The following is a 19,289-nucleotide window of genomic DNA, read 5'->3' on the forward strand; positions in this document are numbered from 1 at the left end:
TTCTGGCAACAGTAGAAGTAGACAGATTTCCCTGTGATTGGGTAACTTTGGCCTGCAGACACATGCACTATAATCCTTCAGACTTGGGACAGAATATATGCTGAACCAAAGCCCACCCTAAAATTCTGTAAGCTATTATATCCTAGCCTCTGTATCAGAGATTAGCAAGATCAAAGTAAAACCATTCCCGTAGTGCTTTGCTTTGGTAACACAGATACTAAAATTGGAACAATACAGAGAAGTTTAGCATGGCCCCTGCATAAACATGTCACACAAATGGGTGAAACGTTCCATATTTTTTGAAACTAGAGATTATCATACTAAGCGAAGTAAGTCAGAAAAAGACAAATACCATATGATATCACTTACACGTGGAATCTAAAATATGGCACAAATGAACCTATCTACGAAACAGAAACAGACTCACAGACATAGAGAACAGACTTGTGGTTGCCAAGGGGAAGTGGGGTGGGAGAGGGATGGACTGGGAGTTTGGAGTTAGTAGATGCAAACTACTATATATAGAATGGATAAACAACAAGGTCCTACTGTATAGCACAGGGAACTATACTCAATATCCGGGAATAAACCATAATGGAAAAGAATATAAAAAGAACGTATATATGTGTATAACTGAGTCACTCTGCTGTACAGCAGAAATTAACACAACATTGTAAATCAACTATATTTCAATTAAAAAATCATTCCTGTAACATGTCATGCTTTTTCACTGTCAAAGTATCTTTTAAATAATATAAAATGATGACATTAAACTAAAGTTATATTTAAAGTAAAATAATTGTTCTTACACTTTGGGTGAAGAGTGTGGACAATTTCCTGAAAGCTATGGAACTTATTCCTAGAGAAATATTATATATACAAAAGCACAGAATTTTGATGAATTCATCCATCTTCCCTCGCCCCTCCTTAATCTCATTTAGGGTGTTTCTCAAAGCTGGTCTGAAAGTCAAGCTTCCTGGGCTGCACACTAGAACTAGTAACTCAGAACTGGGGGATTGATCCCCAGGAAGCTGCGTTTTAATAAGCATCTCCCAGGTGATCTTTACATACACTTAAGGTAAGAGTCCCAAGTAAAGATTCTGTGGAGCAGAATCTAAAAATTTAGAATTAAAAAGAAGTTTCTGATACCTCATCTTTGTCAAAGCACATAAATACCTTTGCCTGAAGGTTATGTGTAGACATATTATTTAGTCCATCCACCAGAGGCCAGTGTAGGATTATTCCCTGCATTGTATAGTGTTACACTATACAATACACACTATACATAGATACTACACAATACATACTATACATAATTGGTTTTAACTACTTCAATGAAGAGGTGTGGAAAACTATACTGAAATATATATAATTTTATAAAAATATAAAATACTGTAGATAGTATTTTACATTTTTTATATTGTATAATCAAGATTTCTTTAATATTTAACCTTGATGTTCCTCTTTTAAATAATAAATAGTCCCCATTGTCATAACAGTTGAGTAAATCTTTAAAACTTATCAAGTATCTTCATGTATATTTCATCTGATTCTCTCCATAACCATGAGACACCAAGCAGACAGAATTATCCCTGATTTATAGATTCAGAGAGAGTAAGTGGCAGGACTGCAGTCTCAAAGAGTTAATAAATGCCTGGACCAGGTCTTCTGAACCCTACATTAGAAAAGCATCCTTTCCATTACACTGGTCCTGCCCACAACAAAATAAGAAATATAAGGGCAGTATACTCAATTCTTCATAAAACTAAATTCCTCCAACCTAAGAAATTTCCCTTCACCTTGAGATCATGCCCTTCTGCCTGCCTACACAAAGATGCATCTACTCAGCCTATTCATATAGGTTGGAGAAAGCTGGAGTAATTTTCTTCTGTCTCCTTTATAAATAAATGCTTCCTAGTTTTCAAACTCTATGAGGTAGAATAACCTCTTCTATATAAATCTGTAATAATATAGGACTCGTACATTGGCATATAAGAGCAATGCAAGAACAGACTTAAATTATACATGTCTTTCACACTCCCTCGTTTTTTTCAGAGTGCTCCAAGACATCCCTTGAATATAAAAAAACCTTGAAGTAAAAAAAAAGAAAAAGCCTTTAAATCCGCTGTTCTAAGTATTCTTATTACTCTTTTCTTAACTCGTATCAAGTGTTTATTCAATCTAAAATTGAGACTCCAAAACCAAAGGCAATATTCTAGATACTGTTTTATGCATTGACTGAGCAATCAACCTGTAACTGTACGTAGCCTACAGACATATAGATCGCTATTGTGCCTTCACACATCTAGAGCATTTGGAACACCCAGCACACAGAAATAAATAAGAACAACATATTTCTGTCTCATTCATCTTATATTCCCAGATTCTAGCTCAATGCCTGAATTATAGCAGAAATACAGTCAATACAGAAATGACCCCAGCATTAGCAAGAACTGGATTGACACTACAATTAGGGACTAAGCCCAATACCCCGAAATTAGATGACTGGCTATAAGTCACACAAAGCCTAATTTGGAGAAGGTGGAAAAAAAAGAGAAAATGGTACTTGATTCACAATCCCTTTTTTCTAATCAGGGATTCACACTCTACAAAAACTAATACAAAGGTAAGCTAAGTCCGGAAAGAACATGAAAATGGTACAATGGTTCCTCACTGTGCTAAGGGAGCAATGGGCTGCAAAAAGAGTAAGCTAACTAGTGTTCACTTCAATCTATCCCACCTGGAATGAATCCAAATAGGAAGGAAAAAAAGACACAAAAAAATCTCCCACTAGACTGATTGTGGTTGGATTTTCATATAAGGAAGATTATGAGTTTGGTTAAAATAAAGTTTCCTGTTTGTATCCCTTTGTGTTTAGCTGACCATTTCAAAGAAAATATTATTGTTCTATGGCTGAAAGAACATTTTGCTAAAACCATCCAGATGTGAATATGTGCCCATTCGCTGAATCAAAGGGCACAATCTTATGACCACCTCAGTTTCAAGTCCAGTAATTTACTCTTTTCCATCAAGTATAACAACATATTGACAACAATAAGTAAAAATTAAAGAAAAATGCATATGAAACAAATGTGCATGCACTTAATATTGTTTAAATTGGCTACTTAAAGGTTGATAGTAACCATCTTAAAAGTTTCTTTGGCTACCAGTAATTCTTTGCTTGTGTTTTGGAAAAGTTCAAAATTCCATTTGCCTAAGAAAGTTCACCTAATTTATATGTAGATATAAAATATACTATATATGTATATGTGTGTGTATTGAAAAGTTATAAAGAGAGAAATAAAATGATTCATTTATTTGGACATAAGTCAAATTTAAAACTTCACGTAATACCTTATGTGTGTTTTACTGAGAAAACACACTAGAAAAGATATTTATTGCAAGAAAATACGTGTTAAAAACACTGCCGAAAATAAATGTAATGATTGTAATTCAAAATGTTGTAACTACTTAAATACATTTTCTTTCCTTATCCAATCACACCTAAACTACAGCAGAGAAGACAAATGACTATCTATGGACCAAATATTCACGTGTAAAATTAATATGAATTGTAACAACTGCGGCTGAAGATTTACAGTAATATCTCTAAAACAAAATGGCTTGATCAGCTCAAAATCCATCATAATTTGAGAGGGGGAAATTTCCTTCTGCAACTGAACCAGCAGTTTTCTGTGTTTCATAATTTGTCAATTTGTTCCCGAAGAGAAGTGATTTAGTGATGACAAAAGAAATAGAGAAACAAATGAAAATTGCTTAATGACAGTTTGGGGGACAGTTTGGTCCCCCAAAGAGAAAGAACAGGTTAAACAGCTGATGATGCTTCTTCCAAAGGACTCTGCTATAAAGTAGTTCACTTCCTCCAATACTTTTTTCTCCTTCAGTGTTCTATGTGATATTTGATGTTATTCTGTGATAAATAAGTCACATACAGATAGCTACTAAATGTATGATCAATATAAAACCATGAGCTTTTTTTCTTCTCCTTTTAGTCTTTTCAACAATACCAAAAAAAAAAAAATCAGTCAATAACTGCTGCCTTATTCTCTCCCCTGGGATGCCAGGTTAATTAGGTGGGGTTTTTTTTTTTAATTGCCTAGTTGCTTTTATTACCAAATCCTCATATGATGCCTTCTACAAATTTCTCTTGAATTTAACATCCCAGTGGTGTATATCTTAAGTTAAAGCAAGTTTACTGCTACTTGCTGTGCTATTTTCAATAATGCACTTTACTGTTAAACTCACATTTGCAAAAGCGCTTCTTCCCAAGTTGCCTTTTTTTCTTAATGTGGCTAACGTAAAAAAGGAAACAGAAAGACACTGCAAATGGCCTGTGAACTAAAAACACCCCTCAATATTCAGTAGGGAATTAAATGACTGATAACAACAGCACAGAAAATGTGGCTTAAGTGCCACCTGGAAGCATAAAGCTGGTCAGTTCGTTTCCAACTTCCGCTGGCAGGCAATCTGCCAGTCGCAAGGGTGTCAAAACAATGCTAAGCCCGCTGGTCTCTATCTAATACTAGACAGAAAACAACTGCAAAAGGCTGCACAGCGAGGATTATTTTTTGTTGTTGTGTTTTCTTTATGAGAGAAAGCTGTTTTTATGCTCTACTGAAATTCCTTTTCTACTCTGAAATTGGTAAGAGGGCCAGCTGCTTTCTCTATTTTTCTCTGCGGTATTTTTCTACAGCAGATTTTAAATTCATTCTTCAGATGGGGAAAAGACTCTTTGTCCCTCTTTGGAAGTTTAAAGGTGCATTTCTAATGTTCAAATTCAAAATAGCTTTGGGGACCAAAATGATATGTCAACTTCGGAAACATGCTGTTTTATGTGCTGTCACCAGTTTCATTTTTAATTACATTTTTCAGAAGTTGTCAAGTGTGAGTGGTGATATTCCTTTGGCTGAACTGACAACTCAAAATGTATCAGTCCAGAAGTGTAAACCAAGTCCCAGCCCAAGATCCTGAGCTCTTGACAGAACATACACTCAGTAAGGGAAAAAATAAAAGGCTCCTGAAATGAGAACTTTGAACAAGTCACTTGGCCTCAGTGGGCCTCAGGATCTCTAGGTAAAACACTTGTGACTCATCTTGGTTTCTTTTCCCTAATCCTCTGTCAGTCACCTGTTACCAAGTACTGTCACTCTCACTTGCATCGGCCCTATCTCCTTTCCATTTCCTCCTCCACGGCCCTAGTGGAGTCTGTTGCAACCATACATGCATTTCTGCTCAGCCTCCTAGCTAAGCTAGTCTCCCTGACTCTAGTTGCTTCTCTCCTTCTTTGCCTCTATTTTTCAAAATCACTTGCAGTGTGCGTGTGTGTGTGTGTGTGTGTGTGTGTGTGTGTGCTGAAATTCTACTATGGTTCCCAGTTAGCTAGTATATCAAATCCAAACTCGGGGCATCATGACATCGGGGCATCCTTTGGTGGGCTCTACTTACTGTGCCTAGCCATTAAATGTGTATGTTCTTTAGGGTTTGGTCTGAGGCCCTCCTATCTGTGTTTCTGACATCCTTCATTCTCTTATTTTCTTTTTGTTTCATTTATTCAACAAATATTTATTAAGCATTGATTTATTCTACATTACCAAACACTGCTTTAGACACTAGAATAATCATGGTGAACAAAACCCCCAAGCAATCAGCCATCATGGAGCTTACACTCCGGAGAAGTACAGAGCATAAGTGTTTTGGGGTAGCACATCCGTTCCTATGGCTCACATTATCCACATGGCAGTGAATCCCAGACTGCCCGATGCTGTATGGAAGGTAGAAAAGCAAAATGGTTCAGGGTACGGGCTCTGGAGCCACAATGATTAGGCCCATAATCCAATGTCATCACTAACTAGTTACATGACCTTAGGCAATTCTGTGAGGGCTGCCATAACAAAATACCACAGACTAGGTGGCTGAAACAACACAAATGTATTTTCCCACACTTCTGGAGGCTAGAAGTCTGAGATCAAGGTGTAGGCAGGTCTGGTTTCTCCTGAGGCCCCTCACCTTAGCTTGCAAATGGCTGCCTTCTCACTGTGTCCTCCTGTGGTGTTTTCTCTGTGGACAGGCATCCCTGGTGTTTCTTCTTATGAGGACACCAGTCATACTGAATTAGGACCCCACCTTTATGACCTCATTTAATCTTAATTACCTCTTAAAAGGCTCTGTCTCCAAATACAGTTGCCTTACTGGTTAGGGCTGCAACAGATAAATTTTGAAGGGACACAATTTAGTCCATAACAGCAATTTACTTAACCTTAAGCCTTGGTTTCCTCATCTGTAAGTTAAGAATAATAAAAATAAAAATGTAAAAAAGAAATTCACTAGGTAATTACAAAGATTGAGATGACCCAGGTAAAGTGCTAAGCATAATACCTAGTACTTAACAAATGTTAGCTGCTTATCAATAAGAGAAGGTCAAACTCTCTCATGAGTATTAAGATTATTAAAACCTAAGAAAAACTGAAACCTATTCAGAGGTTTTGAAACTAAGAGTTTGGGACAATCAAAGACTAGACCACCACCAGATTATAAAGCCACAGGCATAGCCATTTGTCCAGAACCTTCAGACACACAATGTTCTACCTAAGGGGGAATTTAATTCAAATATTAACAGGTGTGAAGGGAGAAAGGGAGATTGAGATGACAGGATTTTTTCTTTTCAAATACATGTTGAAAGAACAATAAAATGCTAAAAGCACGAAGTATTGAAAGTGAAATGAGGACAGCATAAAGAAAACAAGAAACAAAATTACACATCAAAATCAGAAACAAGATCTTTGATCTCGACATAAGAAAATAGGTTAAAGTAGATAAATATGGCAGTTGAGTAAAAAGCTATTATGGGGTAATATAGAAACAGGTAAATCTGGATTCTAGGGAATCTGGATCCTAGGTATTTTAAGAATGAAATACGAAGTCCTATTTAAGAGTTAATCATAAAATCACAGTAGATTCATTTCAATTTCCAAAGCATTTTAAGCTGAAGTTGGTAAAATTGGCAACCTTAATGGAAATTAATCATTTAACCTGAAGCACAAAATCATAACAATAATGGTGTGTGTGTATGTGTACGTGTGTGTATGTGTGTGTGTGAGACTATGAGTGCTTGAGAACACAAACTATATCTTAATTGTTTTTGAATCCTTAGCATCTAAAACAAGAAACTCAGATCATAACAAGACACAGAGGATTACTGAATGAATAAATGAATGAATGCATTAACAGAAAATCAAGTATAATTATTTATATCTGTGTTTTTATAACCTAAAAAAAGATGGAAACATAACAGATAAGGAGGAAGCATTTTTCCTTTAGACAAATAGTCTAGTGTAAATTAATTATATTCACAAAGAAACTGAAATACCAAAGATTGAAAGTCAGCCTCTTATCATTATCCACAATAATGTCAAAAATATAATGTCTTCACTGAACAAAACCAAAATCTGCATGCTGATTTTCTAACACAAATCTTAAACTCGGTCTTACTTTCTTGAACTGATGCCACTAATTGAGAATTCGATTATAAATGTCTGCTTAAAACTAATAAGTAATATGTCTCTTTAAACATTTTGACAAAACACTGGAGTTATCATCAACTATGCACTGTGACTATTAAAACCAGAGCTGCTTTTTAAAAAAACTGCAAGGGCTTCCCTGGTGGCGCAGTGGTTGAGAGTCCGCCTGCCGATGCAGGGGACACGGGTTCGCGCCCCGGTCAGGGAAGATCCCATATGCCGCGGAGCGGCTGGGCCCGTGAGCCATGGCCGCTGAGCCTGCGCGTCCGGAGCCTGTGCTCCGCAATGGGAGAGGCCACAACTGTGAGAGGCCCGCGTACTGGAAAAAAAAAAAAAAAACCAAAAAACTGCAAAACATGGTCAACATAAATGTACTACAGTTACAGTTATGGTACAATATTAACAGTTTCCAACTGTTTTCCAAGCATCTGAAGCAGTAATGTGAATTTCTTCAATAAGGCTATAGTTTAATTTTTTCCAGGGAAATATTTTTAATAGGATTACTGACCCCTTTAACACTCTTGGAAAGAAAATGAATCCCATAAACATTCTGGCATATAACTATTATAAAAATAAATAGAACAATCAGTGGAAATGGTAATGTACTTGAGATACTAAACTTACTAAAGAAATGTACATAAGTATATGTGGTGATAGCCAGTTTAACACAGAAAAGATTCCACTTCATATCAGCAAAACAACCAAATACACTAAGACAAATGAAGGGCTGGAAAGAAGGAGAAAACTTTGAAGAAACAGCTTTCATGTCTTCCGTCAAACAGAACTAACAGACAGAACACACTGACTGATCAATTCTGCTGGCTATCATTCAACTCTTAGGCTTGACCCTAAGTACTATTTGACTTTTCAGAAGGTATTTAAATGTTTCTGGGGGAAAAAAGGACACTTACTGATTTAAGACATATTTTTCCACTCACAAATCTTTGCTGTAGGAGGAATTTTTTCAGGCCATTAGTTTATAATGTGAACTGGTGCCTAGGGACATTTTGAAAGGGAAAAAACTAGTGTGCTTGGAGATGCAGTTTACATGACTTGTGTCATCATTTATTTCAGCTCAGTTTGGGGCCTAAAACTGAACTCAAAATGAAGTCACCATATCTGCAACAGTTTCTCTCGGCATGGAATGAGCATACAGAAATTTGAAAAAAGAATTAGACCCCTTATCCCAAAAACAAAAACAGCATAACCTCCTTAGAATATCCAAGTCCTTGCAAGGAGTTCTTAGTCTTTCAGAGTACAAAAATAAAGTCCGCCTTACAAATAAATTTCCGAAATAATCTGGATTATCAAAATGCCACGGGCACACTGAAATGCATTAATTCTGCCAGTTTTACCCTTGCTTCCACACCCTACCCCAGCCATTCATACTGCCATGTTTGGCTCTGGAAAACATGGAACTATCATTAGGCTCAGAGAAAGCAAGCATCTTCCTAAATCCATGTGCATAGACCAAAAGATGATTCGGCCATTATCAAGATTAATCTATCATGCCACATATCATGCCAAAATAGATCATTCACAGCCCAAGTTAACAAGAATTTCCTAAATTTCCTGTTTCCCCTAAGTGTAAACAAAATAAATAATGATATTCCCACTACCTGGCACAATAAAAGAATCAGGTTGGAATCACTTTTCCTTTTCTTCCTTATAACTACCCTTCTTTTACATTTCTTAAGGACACATGAACTATAACTTCAAATCATGAAGTCAGGTATCCTGAGACTGTCATGACCAGATGCACGCTGGACTCCGCTTAAGAGCTGAGTCAACAGTCTCCCGAATGTGGATCCCATGACCCAGAAAGGACCAAGGTTGACAGCAACAACTCAATGCCTACAGAAGCCACTTAAGTGAGGGAAGCAGGCAGGGTATACACAGGTTTTTCGAGTGTGTGAGAGCCAGAGAGTGTGTCAAACGACGGAGGTCACATGGCAAGGGCTCCTGAACTCCAGCTGATATTGCCATCAGGGAAATCAGAGGTAACCGACCTTCTCACTTAATCAGAAAAAAAAAGCAAATCAAGTTCTTTATGTAAAATTTCCAACTTATAACTGTTGGCTTAATAAAACAACAATACTGCACGAGGCAACCAAACACATCCCAAGAAACACACAGCACGGGTTTGGCCTTTAGGGTTTTAGTTATCACTCCGGTCTAAAAGGTTGTTTCCATTCTACAGAAAGCATAGCATCATCATCACCACCACAACAACAACGACAATAATACTAATACCTGGCCTTCATTCAGCATGTGTGTGCTAGCCGCTATGCTAACAGCTTTACATGGATTATCTCAAATAACCGTCATCAACCTTTAAGGTACTATTACTATCCCCTCTTTACTCAGTGACCTCCCTCCAAGGCAGAAAGTGGCTATGGCAGAATCCAAAAGTGTGCAGTGTTACTCCACACCCTACACGATGCTAGATTCCTTCAATGTTTTCAATATGCTTTTAAAAACCTCCACTTTTTTGCACTTGTGTTTCTTCAAAAATAAAACGAAGGGATTATTACTAAATGATTTCTCAAGTCCTCTTTAGTTCTCAAATTCAATGGCTCTGACTCCATAATACAACTCTTGATTGGATAAAAATGTTAGTATTTACATGCAGCAGTTGCAAACGCCCTGATGAGAATTACCTGATCAAAGAGATAGAATGAATGAATGCTCATTCAATAGTCTTTCTGAAAAAGACAGCAAAGACATAAAACTATAATAAAATTCATTGTCTCAACTGCTATAGAAAGTTTACTTCTCCATTTTACCTTTTGAAAGATGAGTGAAAGTGCTCAGAAATTCTTCATATGTTTGCTCGTGACAATTCACAAACTTATCCAAGACTTCTTCAATATGCCGATCTTCATCCATCACCTCCAATTCTGGTATCTGGCAGGCATTCCTATTCATGAAGCCACTTTCTCTGTAAGACAAAGAAGAACATGAGCTACAGAGAGTCGTGCGGTACCAGCCTCTCCTAAAAATACTCCAGATGTGTAGGTAGAAGAATTCCAAGGCCCTAAAAGGACAAGTCAAGATAGTTAGCAGAGCAATAAACCCTAGTTCAAGAGACCAGAGTTTTATTCCTATCTCAACTGCTAAACTGTTAACTATCACAATTTTATTTTTGCTTCAGTTCCTCATTTCCATCTTCTGAATTCACAGGAATATCATCACAGTTACACAATTAGAAACCCAAAATCTTTCAAGGTAAGGTGAACTTCAAAGAATATGTCAAACAACCACCCCTCCAATGACAACAATAGTGGCTAATATTTATTAGTTCCTTTTGAGCACGTATTAGGTAACAGGTGCTATTCCGAGCACTTCATAACAATTCTATCTCAGATCACAGAGCCAGTAGGCAGAAGTGTCAGTTCTAGAAGTGTAATCCTAGAACCCATGCCCTTAAGTACTTCACTATGTTTCTCTAACCATTGCATGACACACACATACCCCTCCATACTACTGTACTATTGCTGCCGAACAGCTGACTTGTCTGTGCTCTAACACATCCAGACACTGGGAACTCTGAATGTTCCAAAGAAGCCTTTGGACAGCTCTATTAAAGCCTCCTTCTAAGACTGAGCCTAAATCTGTCTCCCTGTACCCTACCCCAACTGGTCCTGAGTCCCTGGATGGGACTGAATAATTTCAATCCTTTTTATCCGTGATATCCTTTCAAATATTTGAACAAGCCTATACTGTCCTTTCTCAATCTTCTCATTTCATTCACTTCATTTCTTTTTCAAAACCCAGTTCAGAATTCAGTTTCTCTTTGAAAGCTTTAGCTTCCCATCTCCCATCATCACAGGAAGAGCAAATCATAATTTCTGTGCTGCCTCTCTATAAGTGGTGTCTACTGTTCCACTTATCACATTGTACTGTAAATAGTTGTATACATTTCTGTGTCCTCTGTTAGACTTAGAGCCCGTGAAAGGCAGGGTCCATGTCTTTTCATAGCTCAGGAGGTGGCATAGAGCTGGCAGTCCATCAGTCTTAAGCTAAAATTATGCATTTGAGCAGGTACTATAGTCAGATATTGCTAGAAGCTGGCAAAAGACTCAACTAAACCTGCCCAATCACTATATCTGTACCTTGTATGACATGGCTTTGGGTCCTTTCACCCTTTTGATCAATCTACCTGGAAAAGATTTCACAGTGCCTGCATCCCTTTAAAATATGCCATCCAGAAATGAAGACAAGACTCCAGGTATGGTCTGGAGACACTGAGATTTGACTAACTCTCATGTTCCAAATGTTACACTCCTGCTTTATACCTGAAGATCACGTTCACATGCTAGTGGCCCCTTCACATTGTCAGCTCATTCATTGACTGCTTCGCTAACTAAATGCTTGTCAGCTAAGACACAACGTCTCAATCCCTGCAGAGTTTGAACTTTGTTTTTAGTTGTGATATTTCATCTTGTTAAATTCCATTCATTCTGTGTGAAATATGATTCTTACACAGCTTTGAGAAAAAATGACTATCTACACAAAGCAGAAGAATAATGACAGCCTAAGCACCCAGTGTAATTCATGGGGGATAATAAAAAGGAGGGGTTCTCTGATACTGTATAGACACCACGGTTCTTCTATTTTTCCAAAACAAGAGTGAAAATCTGGTGTCTGTTATTAACTTTATTTGGTATTTACCAAAAAGCTCAGAAAAAAAAAATAAAACAAAAATGTATTCATAAGATGATACCCAAAGTCACCTAGTGGCAAGACCTGACCTGAATTAATATGAAAGTGTTTATGACTTTTATTTATTCTGTTTAGATAGTATAACTATTCATATGCTTCCCTGAAAAAATACTAATGGGCTTGCTTTTGAGGTGCTTTCCTGATCCCACTGGAGATTTTCTGTAATACATGGCATTTACCCTGATTACCTTTCTAAACTTCTGAATTCTGAAAGACATCTGACCCCAAGGGTTTTAAACTGGAATTGCGAAGCTATAAGAACCTCCCAGGATTGCTATGAGGATTAGATGAATATACATGGGACCTCAAGAAATGTTAGCTGTGACAACGATGATGATAATGGATCAGTCTTAGTATTCTGTCCTTTGTCTACATGAAGACATGTTTTGACTGTGACCCCTTTGACTTTTAAGGTACTAATATTACCCAAAGATCAATCAAGAGAATTCGTGATGCATTACAACCCTAGATAAAACATGGTATTGTAGAAGTCCAAGTGAAAATAAAAAGTGTAGCTATGTGCCAACCCAAAATGAAAGAAACTGTTTCAAGCTATTTGTACCTGAAAATTAGATATAGGAAAAAGCACCAGTTACAGTGTATGCAAATTTACCTATAATACTGCCAGGCTTCAGCAACCCATAGTTTAATATATTACGCTTGCACTTGCTAAATAACAAATAATGATAAATTCAAAGGTGGCTATTATTTTACTATCAGTAGGACGCGTACTTAATTACAAAAACTCCTGCTCTTCCAGAAGTGCATCCCAGCAAGATTCCAACACTGTATTATACCAATCTCTTTCTCAAGGCTTCTCAGGTAATCTACTTCTACAGGCAAAATATCAAACAGAAGCAGCCAGGTTGTATTTTATATTGCTGTAAATGCCTTCTCGTGGATGCTTTAAGGGTGATAATAGAAATTCCTTTAAACTTCCTTTGCAATTCTCAAATTGGTGTATTTTGAGTATTTAGCCTTAACACATCTCAGTTTTACTAAACGGCAAACAATCAACAGGCTGTACACAGCACAAATTCAAAATCTTTCAATGCCTTTAATTTTATTCATGTGGTTACCAGAATACAGGAGAGGTTATGTTTTTACTGACTTTTTAAAGACTTTTGGAAAATCCAGTTTTACAAGCTGTCATTGTTTAGAGAGTTTAACAGATATCCACCTTCAAATTTAGAACTTTCCTTATCTATAAAAATATAAATAACCTCATGTTAAAAGTCCCCAGAGACTGACAGAGCAGATAATCATTTACCAGACAGTCAAGTGGTTTATGCAAATCCTAGTGGTTTTCTAGAAGGAAGCAATGCTTTTTCAGTTACCGTTCACATTAGTTTGTGTTTTTACCATAAAGTACTTTTCTAAAACAGAAAAAGGAAGAGAGAGAGAGACATACATGCTTGGACAACAAGATTCTTTGTTTTGGTTTGGTGTTTTGTTTTAAGGCTTAAAGCTCCACATAAAAGACCCAGAGCATATTGTGATGATAATTAAAACTAAACGTATAACAACACCCACTGGTAAATCAGAAGTAACACTTTCACAGTCACAGCACCCAGAAGAACCACTGGGAGGATGTATTGCTCTGCTTGGACTACTGAACTTCACAGGGAGACCACAAGCTTCCTTAGGAACACGGCTCTCTTCTTACTGAGTCACTGGGAGCTAGCAAGAAAGTCACATAACCTTCCTGGAGTCCCCTTTCTTACTAACAAATAACGAAACTAATGACCACTCAAGCCGGTTAGTGTCACCTGCTCTCTGAAAGGACATGTAACTAGATGAGGCTGGTACTGAACCCAAGTTTGACTGCTCACTGCTGGAAAGACCAATACTTGAGAGACAAGTGTTGGTGAAAACGGAAAAGTTGCTTTATTCAGGAGCTGATGCCATGGCTATAATTCCCCACTGTCAACCCTTCATTCCATTGCTATGGAATAGCAGGGACGTCTGTCTTTTGTAACTTTTTCTAGGGGAGAGGAAAAGCAATGGTTGCAACATTGTATTATGTACTCAGAGCCTCCGTGATGGTTTAGGAGTTTCAGTTTTTAATTGATCCTCCGGTGTCATCAAGTTCAGGTCCACTTGGGGCCAGCTGGTTGAACCCACAGGACATTATCTCAACAGTTTGGGGTCACAAATCAAGAAATTGGTTTAAGATAACAATCATGAAAAAAATTAAGTTGGGCTTGTTCTTCCTTTGTTTGTACATTCCCTCACTTCCCTAGTTAGTAGCTGTTTGAATCTGCTCTTTGGAACTCAGTGAAGATCTAGGAGACTAGGGCCTTTTTACAAACAAGAGGCAGGCAGAGGACATGGGGTGGGGAAGGGGGTGTCTGTCCCAGGAAGGTCCCTGTAAAGGGTACCTGCTCCTCTACAGACATTATTATAAAATTTGGTATGTGGAATTATCACCATTGCTGTAGCATATCTTTTTTTTTTTTCTTGCGGTACGCGGGCCTCTCACTGTTGTGGCCTCTCCCGTTGCGGAGCACAGGCTCCGGATGCGCAGGCTCAGCGGCCATGGCTCACGGACCCAGCCGCTCCGCGGCATGTGGGATCTTCCCGGACCGGGGCACGAACCCGTGTCCCCTGCATCGGCAGGCAGACTCTCAACCACTGTCCCACCAGGGCAGCCCTCTGTAGCATATCTTTGATGCTTATCTTCAGGTCCCTGCTTCATGAGACTTAGCTAAACAAAACACAACTGTCAGAGACAGCGTGATAAGCCTTAAGAAACAAGTCACCCTGAGCTAGTGTCCTCTCAAAGTACGTAACCTGCTTTCTAACAGCACAGAAAGGTGTACGTCTGCAAAAACGTTTGTGTTTTTTTAAACTGTGAGGTTTACCACTGATGTTTGAAAGTAATAAATAATAACACATTTTTAAAGAGTTGTGCAGGGGCTATCAAAGCCCAAATTCTCATAGTTCTTCTTAATAAGAAGCTCCTGCTGTGTGAAACATAAAATGGGATATTTTAAAAAGAATTCATCTAGCCTGAGGAATGAAACCATCAACCTTGAGACTTCAAAGGCTAGGTCTCCTTTTATACTTTGGAAAATGGACAAATCTCAAAAGACCAAATTATACTGTACGGGTATAGATTTATTGACATGATAGAAGAGACCCGGTGTGAACTGATGGCTTCTGCCTTGACTGAACAACAACTATTTTGCATCCTATAATACTTTTTATGTCGCTTAGATCATATTAAGGAGTACGAAATCCAAGGACAGAAATTGCCAAAGATTCTCAGAGTTGAGAGAAACCTAAGGGTCATCTAGTCCAATCACAGAGAACAAATAAAGGAATCTGGTAAAGAAACTGTAAGTGAGGTTTTTGTCAACTAATGACTCTATTGATGAGCAGTATTATGTGGTTCTCGTATCATAAACAGTAATGAGATGTTCTTGATTATGACATTTAAGGCATACACGAAGTCATCAGGAACTTAAACAGCAGGCAGCAATCTCACCCTGGTTGGATGTATCCATGCATCTGACTACAAGCACACATTCTGTACCCCAATAACATACAAAACATCTTGAGACAAAGCACACACACACACAGACACATATGCATACATACCATTGTTTTAGACATCTACCAGTAGAAACAAGAAAACAAAGGAAAAGAGGAAGGCATAAATACAAAACACCTTAAAAACAGAAGAGGATCTAAAGTCCTTTACAGTTTATCAGGATGAGATAAAGACATACATTCTAGCATCTAAGAATACACAGCATTCCAATTTATAAGCTTCTCCCAACAAGCCTTTTTTAATACGTTAAAAAGCATGGAATTCTCCATTATCACCGAAAAAGTTGACAGTATAAGCCTCTGGACTTCCATATAAACTCCCCTAGGTACAAGCCTCTGCAGTGAATATTATGGAAAGCATTTGTGGGAGGCAGGAGAGGCTTAGGGCTGAACGTTGATTACAAAGCTTTAGAAGACAGAAGTTGTGTATTGTCATCTGTGCAGAGGTCTCAGAAGTACGCATGTCTTTGTTTTACTCTTTCCTTGACAAAAGATCTCACCTTAAGGAAAAGAGAAAGAGAAGACACCCAGTAAAAGTTTACCAAGAAATGTTGGAACTCAGGCGTGTTGATTGTTTTCCTCTTGCAGAAAGCTCTGGAGGATGGGAATAATACTGATCTATAAAATTACATGTTTAAGCAGAAACTTTCCTCTTGAAAAATTTGCTTCCCCCCTTTCCTGATCATCCATCCAAGTTACTGCAACGGGGTTTCTTGAGGCTATCATTCATTAAGCCCTGTTGTTCATCAGCAGATTGTATAAAATCAATTTTATTTACCCAAAATATACTCTTCCTCCAAGCTGTTTAAGTCAACCCAGAAACGTCTGCATTGACTCACTGAGGCAGGTCAACTATTAGACTGTTTTCAACTACACAGTTATTAATTCCATTAAACAAAAATGCAAACAGTTAAGCATTCAGAACTGCCTCTCCCTGCTCACTCCCTATTGTTTTTTTAAAAAGCAAATTACCTGTGGACATGGAAGCTGAAGGATATACCCATAAGACAAATTTCAGAAAATCCATTGTTTTTGAAAGCAGAAAGATACCTTTTCACTACCATTTTTTGTTTCTTAATTTGCTTTTTTGAAAAATTTAAGAGTCGTGTAATCACAAGTCAATACCCTACCTTCACCCCCTAACAAAACTCCTACAAGCATATTAACTGACCTCTAGACTAATACATTTTATCAAGAAAAATGTACAATACACACACTTCAATCTTATTCAAAACTGATCTCCTAGCCTCAGAAATGTGATCAACTACCTCAGTGAGTTACAGACAGTAACAGTGAGTTTTTCAGTGCACATTTTTTCAAGGCCCCTGATAAAGCTGTGAATCCATAAGGCAGTAGAGTTTCTAAGTTAACTTTAGAGCTCTATAATCACGCAATAAGATTTCAATCATAAAAGATTTATTAGCTCAATTGTAATCCCACCTTCCCATGGGACGCAATGTCCCATTATTGCTCATTTTATCTGTACTGCATAACTACTGTGGCACAAAGGCATCTACTCTCAATTAAAATCATCCCTTTTTCTCCAGCTCCAGAGCCTGTCGGCCACATGCACAGTGCACAGCACTTTCACAAAACCAGAAAGCCTGCTTTAAAGCAACACCTGCACAGTTAGTTAGGAGCAGGTGTAGACCAGCCAAACTAAATCAACTCTGCTTTTAGGAATTCATTTCCAAGTGTTTTGAAATGCCAGATCTTGCAAATAAAGCTGACCTTTTCATCTGACGTTATCTTAAAAGAAATAAGATTTTAAAATATATTTCTCAGCTATTTTTGATTCTAAATTCCTATGACCATGGAATAATAAATGGGCCTTAAGAAGTAATACAGTGCTTCCCTAGCTTCCAATTTCTCTCAGCATTTTATTTGCAATTTTGCCTTGATGTACACCACATAACATACACACACACCAACATAAAAACAATTTCTTTTTGCCATCATGGTTTCTATACTCAAAGGTAGAAATTAACATACACAAATTCCCTCCTTCTCTAAGAATAAAAATTTTAAGTGCATTTTCTTTCTAGTACAACATTGTAAAACACCTCTGAAATTTTGCTCCATTTTATTTTACAACTAAGTGTCCACCTTACATCACGGAACATTCTGGTCAGGTGGCTGTATTTAATTCATTACTTTAAATAAAAAATGACAAGTCACTTGTTACATTCTTCTCTTGACAACCCATCATACTAACTGTAGATTGCTTCCTTCTATACGTTTCCTTTTCCTTCCTCTTTTCTCCTCTTGGCTAGTTTCAGTTGTGGCTTCTATCATGGGATTCATTCAACAAGCCAAACATCTCCCTTTCCCACACTATTTACATTATTTCCTGAAAAATCAGCCACTTATTAAAGAAGTAAAAATTGTCTATACTTTTTTTTTTTTTGGTATGCGGGCCTCTCCCGTTGCGGAGTACAGGCTCCGGACGCGCAGGCTCAGCGGCCATGGCTCACGGGCCCCACCGCTCCGCGCCATGTGGGATCTTCCCGGACCGGGGCAAGAACCCGTGTCCCCTGCATCGGCAGGCAGACTCTCAACCACTGTGCCACCAGGGAAGCCCTGTCTATGCCTATTTGGATGCTATGAAAAGCTGCCACTGACCTCATTTCAAACACTTGCTAACCCATTGAGCAACAAGTTTTTTCTCCATTTATACGATGGGGATGGAAATGCTTGACAGGTCACTGCACTTCTTAAGAAACACTGTCATGAGTTCACAAAACTGTGCTCCTCCCCTGCCCTCCTCCACCCACCATGTACACACACCCCTGCAGCTATGTTACCCTTTCAAGTTATCTAACTTTTCTGGCCTTTAGCAGTTTGAATGTAGATATAAGGGGACTGGACTTGAAGCTGTCTTCCATCTCTGACGTTCTATTTTTCTCCAATTATGCTTCCTTTTCATTCAATTACTATGTCAGTATATCCCATTACTAAGTTTTTTATCTCCTCTGTGGAATAAAACTTATTCTACTCTGTAATGACACTGACTTGTATTCTTTAATTGTCCATAGTCTTTGGACTTAAGGCACGAGAAATCCATATATTTCGGTAGGAATTTGACTCTGTCCCTATGACTGTGATTTCTTGGTGAACTTTTAACAAAGGGTGAGCATAGGAAGAATGTAAAACATGTTTATCCTCAATCAAAAAGTTGCTTCATCCTGCTATCATGCATGTTCCTTAAGGGCAAGAGCTGAGTCTGTGATTTTTTTTTCCTAATTCTCCGCATGACTCTATACACAGTGGATACTCAATAAATATTGTTCATGACTTCACATTTAGTTTCTATGCTGAGGACTGGTAGACGGGGGGCTCTAAAGGAGCTCACTGCGAGTCTAATGCTCTCTTAATGTGTGGCAAGGGCTCAGGGTTTAAAAATCCATTTCCAAATATGTTGCTAATTTCCAGTCTCTTTAGGAGACAACTAACCCATTTAGCAAAAAACTG

At 37.9% G+C, this 19,289-nt stretch overlaps 1 protein-coding gene and 1 non-coding gene across 3 annotated transcripts in view; one reads left to right on the forward strand and one right to left on the reverse strand.

Annotated features, from left to right (window-relative positions):
- Window positions 1-19,289, reverse strand: part of IFTAP (intraflagellar transport associated protein) — a 59,277-nt gene that overhangs the window by 31,874 nt on the left and 8,114 nt on the right. For both annotated transcript variants that reach the window (XM_022583601.2, XM_022583602.2), the window contains exon 2: window positions 10,325-10,479. In XM_022583601.2, the coding sequence (XP_022439309.2) occupies window positions 10,325-10,466 (142 nt within the window). In that variant the 5' untranslated portion in view covers window positions 10,467-10,479. The remainder of the gene's footprint in view (window positions 1-10,324; window positions 10,480-19,289) is intronic.
- On the forward strand, window positions 193-300 carry LOC115803278 (U6 spliceosomal RNA). Its single transcript, XR_004023966.2, has one exon. It is a non-coding gene; the product is annotated as a U6 spliceosomal RNA (small nuclear RNA).

This window comes from Delphinapterus leucas, chromosome 7, assembly GCF_059928025.1.
Source record: "Delphinapterus leucas isolate spDelLeu-1000000601 "Yukka" chromosome 7, BTC_Dleu_Yukka2, whole genome shotgun sequence".
NCBI lineage: Eukaryota > Metazoa > Chordata > Mammalia > Artiodactyla > Monodontidae > Delphinapterus > Delphinapterus leucas.